This window comes from Bufo bufo, chromosome 4, assembly GCF_905171765.1.
Source record: "Bufo bufo chromosome 4, aBufBuf1.1, whole genome shotgun sequence".
NCBI classification, from domain to species: domain Eukaryota; kingdom Metazoa; phylum Chordata; class Amphibia; order Anura; family Bufonidae; genus Bufo; species Bufo bufo.
Window position 1 is genome coordinate 270,628,213 of NC_053392.1, and position 14,109 is coordinate 270,642,321.

At 46.7% G+C, this 14,109-nt stretch overlaps 1 protein-coding gene across 1 annotated transcript in view; it reads right to left on the minus strand.

Annotated features, from left to right (window-relative positions):
• BAG2 (BAG cochaperone 2) overlaps window positions 1-12,485 on the minus strand; it is a 35,461-nt gene extending 22,976 nt beyond the window's left edge. The window contains exon 1 of the mRNA XM_040426812.1: window positions 12,232-12,485. Coding sequence (XP_040282746.1) covers window positions 12,232-12,356 — 125 coding nt within the window. The 5' untranslated portion in view covers window positions 12,357-12,485. The remainder of the gene's footprint in view (window positions 1-12,231) is intronic.
• Between the last annotated feature and the right edge of the window lie 1,624 nt (window positions 12,486-14,109).

Genomic DNA, 14,109 nt, shown 5'->3' on the forward strand with positions numbered 1-14,109 from the left:
CCTGAATTACAATGCAAGTCAATGGGGACGGATCCGTTTGACGTTGACACAATATGGTGCCATTTCAAACGTATCCGTCCCCCATTGACTTTCAATGTAAAGTCTGGAGTCCCTTTTATACCATCGGATCGGAGTTTTCTCCAATCCGATGGTATATTTTAACTTGAAGCGTCCCCATCACCATGGGAACGCCTCTATGTTAGAATATACTGTCGGATATGAGTTAGATCGTGAAACCTCATTTCCGACAGTATATTCTAACACAGAGGCGTTCCCATGGTGATGGGGACGCTTCTAGTTAGAATATACTACAAACTGTGTACATGTCTGCCCCCTGCTGCCTAGCAGTATCCGATCTCTTACAGGGGGCCGTGATCAGCACGATTAACCCCTCAGGTGCCGCACCTGAAGGGGTTAATTGTACTATCATATCCCCCTGTAAGAGATCAGGGCTGCCAGGCAGCAGGGGGCAGACCCCCCCCCCCTCCCCAGTTTGAATATCATTGGTGGCCAGTGCGGCCCCCCCCTTCCTCCCTCTATTGTAATAATTCGTTGGTGGCACAGTGTGCGCCCCCCCCCCCCTTCCTCCCTCTATTGTAATAAATCGTTGGTGGCACAGTGTGCGCCCCCCCCCCCCCCTTCCTCCCTCTATTGTAATAAATCGTTGGTGGCACAGTGTGCGCCCCCCCTCCCCCTTCCTCCCTCTATTGTAATAAATCGTTGGTGGCACAGTGTGCGCCCCCCATCGGCCCCCCCTCCCTCTATAGCATTAACAACATTGGTGGCCAGTGTGCAGCCTCCCATCCCCCCCCCCCTCCCGATCATTGGTGGCAGCGGGTTACTAGCAATAGTACAATAGTAAAAGATTCATACTTACCTGGGAGCTGCGATTTTCGTGTCCGGCCGGGAGCTCCTCCTACTGGTAAGTGACAGTTCATTTAGCAATGCGCCGCACAGACCCTGTCACTTACCAGTAGGTGGAGCTCCCGGCCGGACACGAACATCGCAGCAGCAGCCAGGAGCAGGTAAGTATGAATCTTCTACTATTGTACTATTGCTAAGTAACCATGGCAACCAGGACTGTAGTAGCGTCCTGGTTGCCATGGTTACCGATCGGAGCCCCAGCGATTAAACTGGGACTCCGATCGGAACTCCGCTGCCACCAATGATGGGGGGGGGGGGGGGGGGGGGGAGATGGGAGGCCGCACACTGGCTAACAATGTTGTTAATGCTATAGAGGGAGGGGGGGCCGATGGAGGGCGCACACTGTGCCACCAACGAATTATTACAATAGAGGGAGGGAGGGGGGGGGGCGCACACTGTGCCACCAACGAATTATTACAATAGAGGGAGGGAGGGGGGGGGGGCGCACACTGTGCCACCAACGAATAATTACAATAGAGGGAGGGGGGGGCCGCACTGGCCACCAACCTATTATTACAATAGGGGGGGGGGGGGTCGCACTGGCCACCAATGATATTCAAACTGGGGAGGGGGGGAGGGTCTGCCCCCTGCTGCCTGGCAGCCCTGATCTCTTACAGGGGGATATGATAGTACAATTAACCCATTCAGGTGCCGCACCTGAAGGGGTTAATTGTGCTGATCACGGCCCCCTGTAAGAGATCGGGTGCTGCCAGGCAGCAGGGGGCAGTCTTGTACACAGTTTGTAGTGTATTCTAACTAGAAGCGTCCCCATCACCATGGGAACGCTTCTGTGTTAGAATATACTGTCGGTTCTGAGTTTTCACGAAGTGAAAACTCAGCTATGAAAAAGCTTTTATGCAGACGGATCTTCGGATCCGTCTGTATAAAAAGTAACCTACGGCCACGGATCACGGACATGGATGCCAATCTTGTGTGCATCCGTGTTCTTTCACGGACCCATTGACTTGAATGGGTCCGTGAACCGTTGGCCGTGAAAAAAATAGGACAGGTCATATTTTTTTCACGGCCACGAAACACGGATCTCGGATGCGGCTGCAAAACGGTGCATTTTCCGTTTTTTCCACGGACCCATTGAAAGTCATGGGGTCCGCGAAAAAAAAAGGAAAACGGCACAACGGCCACGGGTGCACACAACGGTCGTGTGAAAGAGGCCTTAATATTTGGTACAGAAGCCTTTGTTTGCAATTACAGAGGTCAAACATTTCCTGTAGTTCTTGATCGAGGTTTGCACACACTGCAACAGGGCCCACTCCTCCACATAGATCTCCTCTACATCTGTCAGTTTTCGGGACTGTTGAATGTGATTTCCTGAATTAAAAAAAAAAAACTGTCTCTCAGAGTGGGAATGCACCTACAATGTGAATTTCAGACCCCTCCATGATTTCTAAGTGGGAGAACTTGCAAAATCGCAGGGTGTTCAAATACTTCTGTTCCTCACTGTACAAGCCTAGTTGTCTGACACAAATAACACTGCCAGCTCCAGGCAATGCTGCCCTGGAAAGTCTTATGTTCTGACCTGCAGAATACCTGTAGAGACAATAGCATGACATAGTATTTCCATATATCATGGGCGTTGTGGTGACCCATTCCACCCCTTTCTTCCTACTTCTCATCAGTTATGTCTATCCTGTTATGTACAGCTTAGGCTACTTTCACACTTGCGTTCGGAGCGGATCCGTCTGATGTTTCATCAGACGGATCCGCTCCGATAATGCAGACGTTCGCATCCGTTCAGAACGGATGCGTCTGCATTAAAACTTAGAAAATTTTCTAAGTCTGAAAGTAGCCTGAGCGGATCCGTTCAGACTTTACATTGAAAGTCAATGGGGAACGGATCCGCTTGAAGATTGAGCCATATGGTGTCATCTTCAAGCGGATCCGCCCCCATTGACTTACATTGTAAGTCTGGACGGATCCGCTCGCCTCCGCACGGCCAGGCGGACACCCGAACGCTGCAAGCAGCGTTCAGGTGTCCGCTCACTGAGCGGAGCGGAGGCTGAACGCTGGCAGGCGGATGACATTTTCCTATTGTCCTCAAACATCTGTCATCTCTGCTCCAAATAAACAGTAATGTCTGAAGGCACTAAAAACTCAAGTTTTTCCACACCAGGTGAACCACAGAGAAAAAAAACTATTACATATACTGTACATATAGGGTACAAGCAGAGAAAACCCTCTGGAGATTTGTGTGAATAGATGGGGTTGGGAAAGAGGAGCTGGGTGCTGTCAGGTGGCTAGGTTGTTGTTTTTTTAGGCGCTAGTCCAGCATACATGACTGTAATGGGGTCTACTGGTTTCTCTCATTCTGCTGGACAAAATTGTACTGCACACAGCGGTATTATCTACTTCTTTTTGCTGAAATCTGCAATGGAGGCTTCTAATGGAACTTCCACCGCATGATAGGATGATGTGGCAGATTATTAAGGGTGAGCATTTGTAAATGCTCATTCCCGATAATTGGCCTATATAAAAGGTCAGATAACATATATAATGACATCCACATCGTAGAAAGTCACACATAACAGCCGACATCATGCGGTAAATGATACTAACATTCTAAAGATGTGATCAATTTCTTTTCAGATTAAGAAGAACCAAGTCTACTGAATGAGGTATCTGCTGAGCTATGTGGACATGAACACTTTTCACAATTCAAATAATTTCTGCCGGACAGACAGACAGACTTCGGGTCCAGATGCAGAAAGTGACAGTCACTGTCTCCCATGCAGGCGTTCCACATTAACACGTGTGACTACCATAGCCACAGACTAAACCCTCTAATGCCGGGGTGCACAACCATTTCTGGTTGGGGGCCACATTGTCAGCCTGAACCAATTGCAGGGGCCGAAAATAAAACTTAAAGGGGTATTACCCACTGAAATACTATATTTATGGCATATTGAACATACAGTATATATCAAATGTCTAGTTACACTTCTAGTACTCCCATCTAATGGGGATATACATGCAAGATCCATGTGAGCAGCCACAAGACATAGACATTCATGTCTGTTACAAGATGGTTGGGGGCCGCACAGAATAGTATCGAGGGCCGCATGTGGCCCCCGGGCCGCGGGTTGTGCACCCCTGCTCTAATGCCTCCGTTCACACGCAGCAAATTCACTGCAGAATTCTGCAGCTGACAAGTCAGTTCCATGCATGTCAACACTGTTTCTGCAGCATTTACATGGATTTCTGCAAATCCATTCACATGAATGCGACAGTCACAAACATTTCTGCAGCAAATCTGCCACCTGTCAGTACAGTTTTTAATGGATTGTTAGTGGCCACATGGATTTATGGGTAAAACTGCAGGTTACCTGCATAATTGGGCCGTAAATTGCAGTTTTTTACTGGAACAGTATGTGACCATGAGGGTATTTTCACATGTTTAATGGGAATCTGTCAGCAGATTTGTACATATAAAACTGGCTGACCTGTTACATGTGCACTTGGCCAGCTGAAGGCATCTGTGTTGGTCCCATGTTCATGTGTGCCCGTATTGCTGTGAAGAATAATGTTTTATTATATGCAAATGAGCCTCTAAGAGCAATGGGGGTGTTGCCGTTACACCTAGAGACTCTGCCCTCTCTGCAATTGCTGTGCCCCCTGCACTGTGCAGGGGGAGCAGCAGGTATAAAGAAAGCAGATCCTCTTGGAGTAACGGCAACGCACCCGTTGCTCCTAGAGGCTCATTCACATTTTTTAAAACATCATTTTTTTCAGTAATACGGGCACATATGAACATGGGACCAACACAGAGGCCTTCAGCTGCCAAAATGTAACAGGACAGACAGTTTTATATGTACAAATCTGCTGACAGATGCCCTTTAAAAACCACAGCAGAAAAATCTGTAGCAGACCAGTAGCTGAGATAGGTCTTTTTGGTGTCAGATTTATCATTTGGTGGAGTATTTAGAGATGTTTTTACTAGCATATTAGAAGAGTTTTTATGTGAGTTTTTTTCAAGTGAGGTTCTCTTCCCCATTGACTTCTATGAAATCTACAATCAAATCGGCTTCTAAGTAACATGTCACTTCATTTTTACAAATCATCTACTGAAAAAAAAAACCTCTACCATTTCTACAAGGTGTGCACGTGGTCCAGTCTTTTACAGTAAAGTCAATGGGAGACTGTTGATAGAGTGTTGAATGGGCATTCAGCAGCAGGAAAATGCCCGTTTTCCGTTGCTGAATCAGCGGCACATGCCATGTGAAGATACTGTTAAAGGAGTTGTGCCACCTCAGACTTTGATAGCATATTGCCACCTTTGGGACCTGCTCCTATCTAGAGAACGGGGCCCGATAATTGAAGGACCGCACACCACATATCAGCAGCGTGCTCTCCATTCATTTCTATGTGTGGCTGCTCTCTGTTTACTTCAGGGTGTCCTGTTATGGAGACAGGAGTGGGTCCCAGAGGTGTGACACACCAATCTGACATTGTGGCACATCCTAGCAACATGCCACAAATGTCTGAGATGAGACAACCCTTTGACAATCAACTAAATGCTGCAGCAATATGTTGCTTAATATGTTTCTTGGGCGGTTCAGTGGCCACTCTGTGCGGCCTTACCCTTAGGCCCCTTTCGCATGAGCGTGACGGATTAGGTCCGGAAGCATTCAGTGAAACTCGCACCATTTTGCAAGCAAGTTCAATCAGTTTTGTCTGCTATTCCGTTCAGTTGTTCAGTCGCGCGAGTCCAATGCGTTTGTATGCGTTTTTCACGCGCGTGATAAAAAACTGAAAGTTTACAAACAACATCTCTTAGCAACCATCAGTGAAAAACGCGTCGCATCCGCACTTGCTTCCGGATGCAATGCATTTTTCACTAAAGCCCCATTCACTTCTATGTGGCCAGGGCTGTGTGAAAAACACAGAATATAGAACATGCTGCGTTTTTTAACGCAACGCAGAACTGATGCATGAAAATTCATTGAAATGAATGGGTCAGGATTCAGTGCGGGTGCTATGTGTTCACGTCATGCATTGCACCCGCGCGGAAAACTCGCTCGTGTGAAAGAGGCCTTATAGGATGGCGTCTGTGCTCTGAAATCTGACTGACATTTATGGTTCTCCTTACTGAACTGGACAACATCCATCCCGAGATTCTGTCCCAGCCTTCTATTAACAATACTTTTCTTTACTTCTTAGATGATCCATTGCTGTTCTAAGAGATTAAAGGTATTCAGTAAGAATAAAAATAAAAGGGTGGTAAAAAACAAAAATAACCCTCACGATCCCCTGCTGCGTTCCTGGTCCCAGCGTGTCAGACATTCACACGCCAAGGAAAGTCACCGTTACAACCAGTTTACATATAGGCCCCAGGTCACAATGTTTTGGGAATCAAGTTTTGTGATTATTTTGGGATCCTCAAAACACTGACAAAAATAGGACATGCCGAACATTTTGGGATCAACAGGTGCCAAAAACATCTCCTGAGGCCCCATATGGTGCAGTAACCCCTGGCACTGCTGTGCTGCAAACATACTATACATTCATTACATCATTATCAGCTCACATACCGTAGATTGCTGTTACATTTACAGAGATGTGTGAGGTCACAACATCATGGACTCATAACGTATGCTCCTGTCACACTGACAATCTCCTCGCCCATGGCAGAATAAGGCAACATTTGTTTTTGGCATGACTAAAAGTTATGTGGGCTGGCTGCTTCAAGAGGTTGTCTCATCTAAGACAATGGGGGCATATCGCTAGGATATGCCCCCATTGTCTGATAGGTGCGGGTCCCACACCTATCTCCTAAATGGAGCCCCAAAAGTGGTAGAGCGTGCACTGCGCATTCGCCCTCCATTCATTTCTATGGAGCCAGCAAAGATAACCAGGCGCTAGCGTTGGCCGGTCATGCGCAGTACGCTCCCATTCACTTCTATGGGGAGAGCGCTTGGTGGTGGCCGGACCGGAGTCCTCCAGCCACCACTTTGGCCCACTCCGTTCTCGATATTTCCTTGGTTGAACTTGGACTTATGTCTTGGACCTATCAGACTACGAGGGCATATCCTAGTGATATGCAACCATTGTCTCAGGTGAGACAACCCCATTATGGATAAATGCATTTATTTAACTATTGCTGTTTTACTAGATTTAAAGGGATTCGGTCACCTCGTATAACACAAATTCAGATTTTAAAACAGTCATGCTCCACAGTTTACCTTTAATCGGCTGTGCTGTTTTTTATTGTAATCCGTCCAGCAGTTTTGCCGAAAAACGACTTTTATAAAACCCTGAAGGTGCCCAGAGGGGCGTTATGTTCCCCTTTGTGTGCCCAGTAACGCCCCTCTTACAGTGCCCAAAACGCCTTCCTCCATAATCCCTAACCGCCCACAGCGTCTCATCCCTCTCCTTCCCCTCCCTGACGGCCGAGCGAAGTCTCGCGCGAGCATCGGACATCACTGGGCTCGGCGCATGCCCAGTGACGACGATGAAGCTCCTGCCCTCAGTCTCCAGCAAATCGCACTGGCGCAGCCCTCAGTGGGTACTGCGTCTGCGCGAGACTTCGCTCGGCCGTCAGGGAGGGGGAGGAGAGGGATGAGACGCTGTGGGCGGTTAGGGATTCTGGAGGAAGGCGTTTTGGGCACTGTAAGAGGGGCGTTACTGGGCACACAAAGGGGAACATAACGCCCCTCTGGGCACCTTCAGGGTTTTATAAAAGTCGTTTTTCTGCAAAACTGCTGGACGGATTACAATAAAAAACAGCACAGCCGATTCAAGGTAAGCTGTGGAGCATGACCGGTTTAAAATCTGAATTTGTGTTATACGAGGTGACAGAATCCCTTTAAAGTGTTTTGTTTTTCTCACTTATAAAAATATACGGTATTACAACGTGTACAAATCACCAATAAAGTTCTCCTCATGTTATTCAATCTTCTACTAAGCCATATGTTATCCAGCTTTCCCAAATTCCAGAATCCGCACAGTACTAGCCAGGAATCTAGAAAAGTTGGGTGACCCAGATAGTCGATGGTCTACTCTATATCTACAGGAGGTGCAGCACATCGGTTAATGTAGTAGCTGCAAATACAAGCTGATAGTATTCTATAGGTCCCCCCTGAACCGCCATGTGCCTGGTGCAATGCATTCCATATCACAGACGGTATTCCCCCTAGAAGCACCAACTGTAGTGAAGAATATCCAGAAATGTGGACTGCAACATGGATTCGTACTGTGTGCTTGGATCAGGTTCTGAAATCATAACGGGCCCCAAAGATCCAGGAGAAAAATAAACATTTGGCTGCCTTCGGAGCCAATCACTTGCCAGTAGGGTCTATCTATTTCTTCGATTTAAAACCTATTAAACTTTATTTATGATATTTATGACATAGGGGTTGGGCCTCTAGAATAATTTCCCCTGGTGGTCCCCAGGAACCTCAGTCCAAGGTGGCTCCTGATTTTGGCTTACAAATACTGACTGTGTGAAATTGGCCAAATAACAGGTTTTCAGGAGAGTTTTTTTGCAAACTCATGTGGCTTATGAAATTTAGCGGTCATCTAAAATGAAGATGTAACCCAGTTTCTTTTCTGAATATTGGCATTCCAATGTTCTGCCAGCAGAGCTAAAAAATTTTAATGAGATGGAATAAAACCAACCCAAACTATTAATGGTAATTGCAAAAAAAAAAAGGCTGAAGACCTAAAAAAGCATACAAAGCTCATATAACCGGGCACAGGACACAAACACAATACATAGTATTATGTGTAATAATGTAAAACCTGCACAACTACAAATAGAATAGCATTAAGAGAAGCAAATAAATCATATGAAAGCAAGACAAACAATGGGCGCACCTCATTGCCGGTGAAAGTGAACGGACAAGCCGCTTGTGTAACACAGGATCAAGCCATTTGCTTCTCGGTGTAATTAATACAGTGGTTGTACGCTGCGTCTCCAGATGGGTTTACTATTAGTGTGATAGCGGTTTAGTGAAGGCGGAGGCCATCTGTTCTGATACTGCACAGGAGCTTAGGAGCCATAAACCAGCCGCTCATGTTAACTGTGCTTAGGGTGTATACAATAGGCACATACATCAAAGCTGTGCTTCCATGTATATAACATACCAACCTTCTACACATAAGTCACAATGCCCTGCAGGATCGTGCCATGAATACCAGCACTGCCCGACAGGTTCCAATGACTCAGGGCTCATGCACACGAACGTATTTTCTATCCACTTCCGTTATTTTTGTGGACTGTATGCGGAACCATTCACTTCAATGGGTCCTCAAAAACAACGGAAGGTACTCCGTGTGCCTTCCGTTTCGCAAAAAAGTAGTGCATGTCCTATTATTGTCCACAAATCATGGCCCGAGGCCCCATTCAAGTCAATGGGTCCGCAAAAAATACGGAACGCACACAGAACACATCCGTAGGTCACCTGTATTTTGCGGATCCATACTGTAGAAATGCTATGCCCAGCCCATATTGCTCATGTGTTTGGTGATTAAGTTACTGTTTCCGATCCGCAAAATACGGATCGCATGCGGAAACCATACGGATATGTTTTGTGGAATAACGGAATGGAAGAGTACTTAAATCAGAGAGGAAAAAAACTCTGATACGGAACAAAGGATCCGTAAAAAAAACGGACTGCAAAACAACAACGGTCGTGTGCATGAGCCCTTATGAAGGGGTAGATCGGGGTTCTGTCATTTTGAGAGCAATGCTGGCGTGGCTTTCTGCACCTCGAATGTGATGGCGGTGCCCACCAGTGTCTTTTAGAAGTAGTGGGTGTGGGATGTGTATGTGTGACATGTATCAATGTCTAAATAAACAACTAGGGGATCACCCCTTTGCCAGAAAACCAGCATAAAAACTCTTTTTTGTGCCAAATGTTGGCACTAATGGAATTTTTACTCCTCCCTTGCCACTTTCAGAAAAGGGGGCATGGTGTGGGCAGAGCTCAGTTTTCTGGAGTAAATGGTGACTGAAATCTAAGCCAGGTATGAGCTGATGTATATTTAATTCTAGGCACACAGAGAGGATGCACTTAAAGGGGTTCTCCAAAACTCGTCCTTTCTTCTGTCCTGTGGAAGAGAAATAATTTGGTTAAAGGGAACCTGTCATCAGCTTTATGCTGACCTCACTGAGGGCAATATAAAATAGTGACAGAAATGCCAATCTCAGCGGTGTGTCACTCATGAGCTAAAAGGAAGGCCTCATGCACACGACCGTTGTTTTATTCCGTGTCCGTTGCACCGTTTTTCGTGATTTTCTGCGGACCCATTGATTTTCAATGGGTCCGTTGAAAACTAGGCTAATGCACCGTTTGCCATCCGCGTCCGTGATCCGTGGTTCCAGTCCGTCAAAAAAATATAACCTGTCCTATTATTTTCGTGGAAAACGGTTTGCGTACCCAATCAAGTGAATGGGACCGCTAACAAAGCGGAGGAACACAAGATTGTCATCCGCGTCTGCGCGTCCGTTTTTTTTCCTATCATTTGCATGGCAAACCTGTCTTAGACTTTTTTTTACATTCCTTTATGTCTGGTGGTCCTCCAAAAATAAAGGAAGACACACGGAAACAAAAACGGAAACGGATCACGGAACAACAAAACCCCATTTTGCGGAACGGAACACAACAACGGTCGTGTGCATGAGGCCTTAGTGGTTGCTGAGAACCAGCCTCATAATCATTGCAGCCCAGGCCTTGAATAGAGTCAAATCTACCTGAGAAGAGTCATGGTTATACATAATCTCCTGCACTCTCCCCCATCTGCTGATGATTGGCAGTTCTCTCCTAGATAGAAAGGGAGAAAACTAGGTAGAAGCCTGTTAATCATCAGCAGGTGGGCAGGGAGAGCAGGAATTCATGGATAACCAGGACTCTTCTCAGGTGGCCATGACTCTTTTCCAGGCCCGGTCTGCAATGATTGTGATGTTGGTTCTCGGCAACCCCTTACTTTAAACTTCTAAATGACAGACCGCTGAAATCAACTCACCTGTCTGTACTTTATACTGCCGTTAGTATGGGCAGCACAAAGTTGATGATAGGTTCCATTTAATACTTACCCATCCGTTGCACCGCTGATGCCGCCATCTCCACTGCACTCACACAGGCTCTTCCGCTTGGGTCCAGATCGGATGTGTTTTACTATTAGGCTACTTTCCCACTAGCGTTTTTTGCGGATCCGTCATGGATCTGCAAACGCTTCCGTTACAATAATACAACCGCATGCATCCGTCATGAACGGATCCGGATGTATTATGTCTTCTATAGCCATGACTGATCCGTCTTGAACAGCATTGAAAGTCATTGGGGAACGGATCTGTTTTCTATTGTGTCAGAGAAAACGGATCCGTCCCCATTGACTTACATTGTGTGCCAGTATGGATCCGTTTGGCTCTGCTTCGTCAGGCGGACAGCAAAACGCTGCCTCCAGAGCGGAATAGTCACTGAATGGAGGCAAACTGATGCATTCTGAGCGGATCCGTTTCCATTCAGAATGCATTAGGGAAAACTGATCTGTTTGGACCTCTTGTGAGAGCCCTGAACGGATCTCACAAACGGAAAGCCAAAACGCCAGTGTGAAAGTACCCTTAGGCATCTGAACAGGAAGGGTGGGAGGAATGAAATGGACGCCGGGCCAGGGGGCATAAAAAGACTGACATATAAAATGTCAGAATTGATAAATGGCCCCTGGTGTTTTGTAGGTGTAGTACTAGGTAAAGAAGATAATTACCAGACTATCGGGAATACCTGCACGTGTTTACAGCCATCGTTTAGAGGTACAGCATGGCCTATTTATGGCTTTGTTGCTGAATTTGTGGCAGTTTTCCTAATTAAATGCCATAAAGGTCCAATAGGTGAGGGTCCCATCTCTAGGACCCACTGTTATTCCAAGAACGGGTAGGTCGTCCACGTGCAACTGAGATAAAAGTGTGACATGCTCTCCATTCAAAGCGGCCCCCAGTTATTGAGATAGGAGAGGGTATACCCCTATAGGTTCAATAAGAAATTCACCCTGTTTATCAGAGCTGTAAGGAGACAGAATAGGTCTGATTTATAGCTTATGGATGTAAGCAAGCATATTCCCATTCACTGACTGCAAGCAGAGACCAGCAGTCATAAGGAACTAAGATACACTAGAAAGTAGCAGAACTTTCCATGATAGCAGAACACAGAGATCCATCTGCTGTTATTGATGTGATAACTGGTAGATTTACCATCCAGAAGACAATCCCTGCGTCACCCAGCTTTCCGAGAAACAGATGAGGACACCTCAAGGACTACAGGGACAGTACAGAGCAATGACACCTCCCGTTACCTTATCTCCAGGTCATCCAGAACCTCCACCAGGTGACTGGACCGGACTGCCATGGACATAGAGCGGCAGAACTTGCCCCCATTGTGCCCCTCGTTAGCCTTGGCTTGGATCTTGGCTTGTGCCATGTGACTGTCTCTCTGCAGCAGGGAATGGCTGGCAGCTCTGCAGCTCTTCTAGGATCTTTCTAGACACATCTCCGGGCAGACTGATGAAACATTCCCTAACAAGGACCTGGGCGGCTCCCTGTCCTGCCCCCAGCTGCCCGGCTCTGCTTCATGGTGGCAGGCAGCTGGATAGATGAAGCAGTAGTCCCACCATGACCTTGTGTGGTCGCGGGGGCACAGGGCTGGGAACTTCTAGCCTTGCTGACTGACTTTACAGCTGGAGAGCTTCAATAATGTCAGGAAATGAAACTTCCCTGAAGAAAATGTATGAGAGGCATAGCTGACAAAAGGAGCTTGTACCAGGGCGCTGCCTGCTAGAACAGGGATCAGCAACCTCCTGCACTACAACTCCCAGAATCCTCCCTTCACTTCTATGGGAGTTAAAATAAAACAGCCAAGCAAGTGTGCATGCTGAGAGTTATAGTTTCACAGCAGCCGCCATGCCAAAGGTTGCTGACTCCTGTTCTAGAAGCACAATTTAGGGTCCATTCACACGTCCGTGGTGTGTTGCGGATCCGCAACACACCCGGCCGGCACCCGCTATAGAAATGCCTATTCTTGTCCGCAGCTAGGACATGTTCTATCTTTTTGCGGAGCTGCGGACCGGAAGTTCGGGGCCGGACTCCGCATAGCGGAAGCGGAGAGCACATAGTGTGCTCTCCGCTTCACGTCCGGGCCCATAGAGAATTAATGGGTCCGCACCCGTTCCGCAAAATTGCGGAACGGGTGCGGACCCTTTTGCGGACGTGTGAATGGACACTAAAGCCTCGTTTCCACTGAGAGGATCGGTTCGGGTCGGCACAGTTTGGAAGATTTTTAATGGTCCGGTCTATTTAGGTGAGCGTTTCCACTGCAACTCGGGCCGCCGGGTCCATACGTGGTTTAGAAAAAAATGCATAGCTTAACGTCACACTAGTGCGACGAAAAACGCGATGCTACAAACAACAAAGATGCGCTTACGTTTGACGTTATTCAGGCCGCCAATCAGGAGAATGTATTGTGTGACGCAAGTAACTCTGCCCTAACCGAACCGTTCCATTTTTCTATGGCCCTACATCTGAAGCAGGACCCTGAATGGTGCGGTACGGTTCGCTTGAATGGATCGCTTTCATAGTGGAAACACCCAAAATAGCGAACCGTACCGTACCGACCCGAACCGATCCGCTCAGTGGAAACAAGGCATAAGTTATTAACTATGGTCAGTTTGGTGGCGGATACACGGTGGATTTTCCACAGCGGAATACCCGAAGCACATGCAGTGTCAGCAAAGTGAATGACATTTTTAACCCCTTCAGGACCCTGCCATTTTTCACCTTAAGGACCAGGCGATTTTTTGCAAATCTGACATGTCACTTTATGTGGTGATAACTTTAAAACGCTTTTACTTATCCAGGCCATTCTGAGATTGTTTATTCGTCACATATTGTACTTCATGACACTGGTAAATTTGAGTCAAAAAATGTCATTTTTATTTATAAAAAAATACCACATTTTTAAGAACATTTCCAAACCCCAATTTTTTCAGGACCAGTTCAGTTATGAAGTCACTTTCTGGAGCTTACATATTAGAAACCACCTATAAATCACCCCATTTTAGAAACTACACCCCTCAAGGTATTCAAAACTGATTTTACAAAGTTTGTTTACCCCATTAGGTGCCCCATGAGAATTAAACGAAAATGGGAATGAAATTTCAAAATGTCACTTTTTTTTA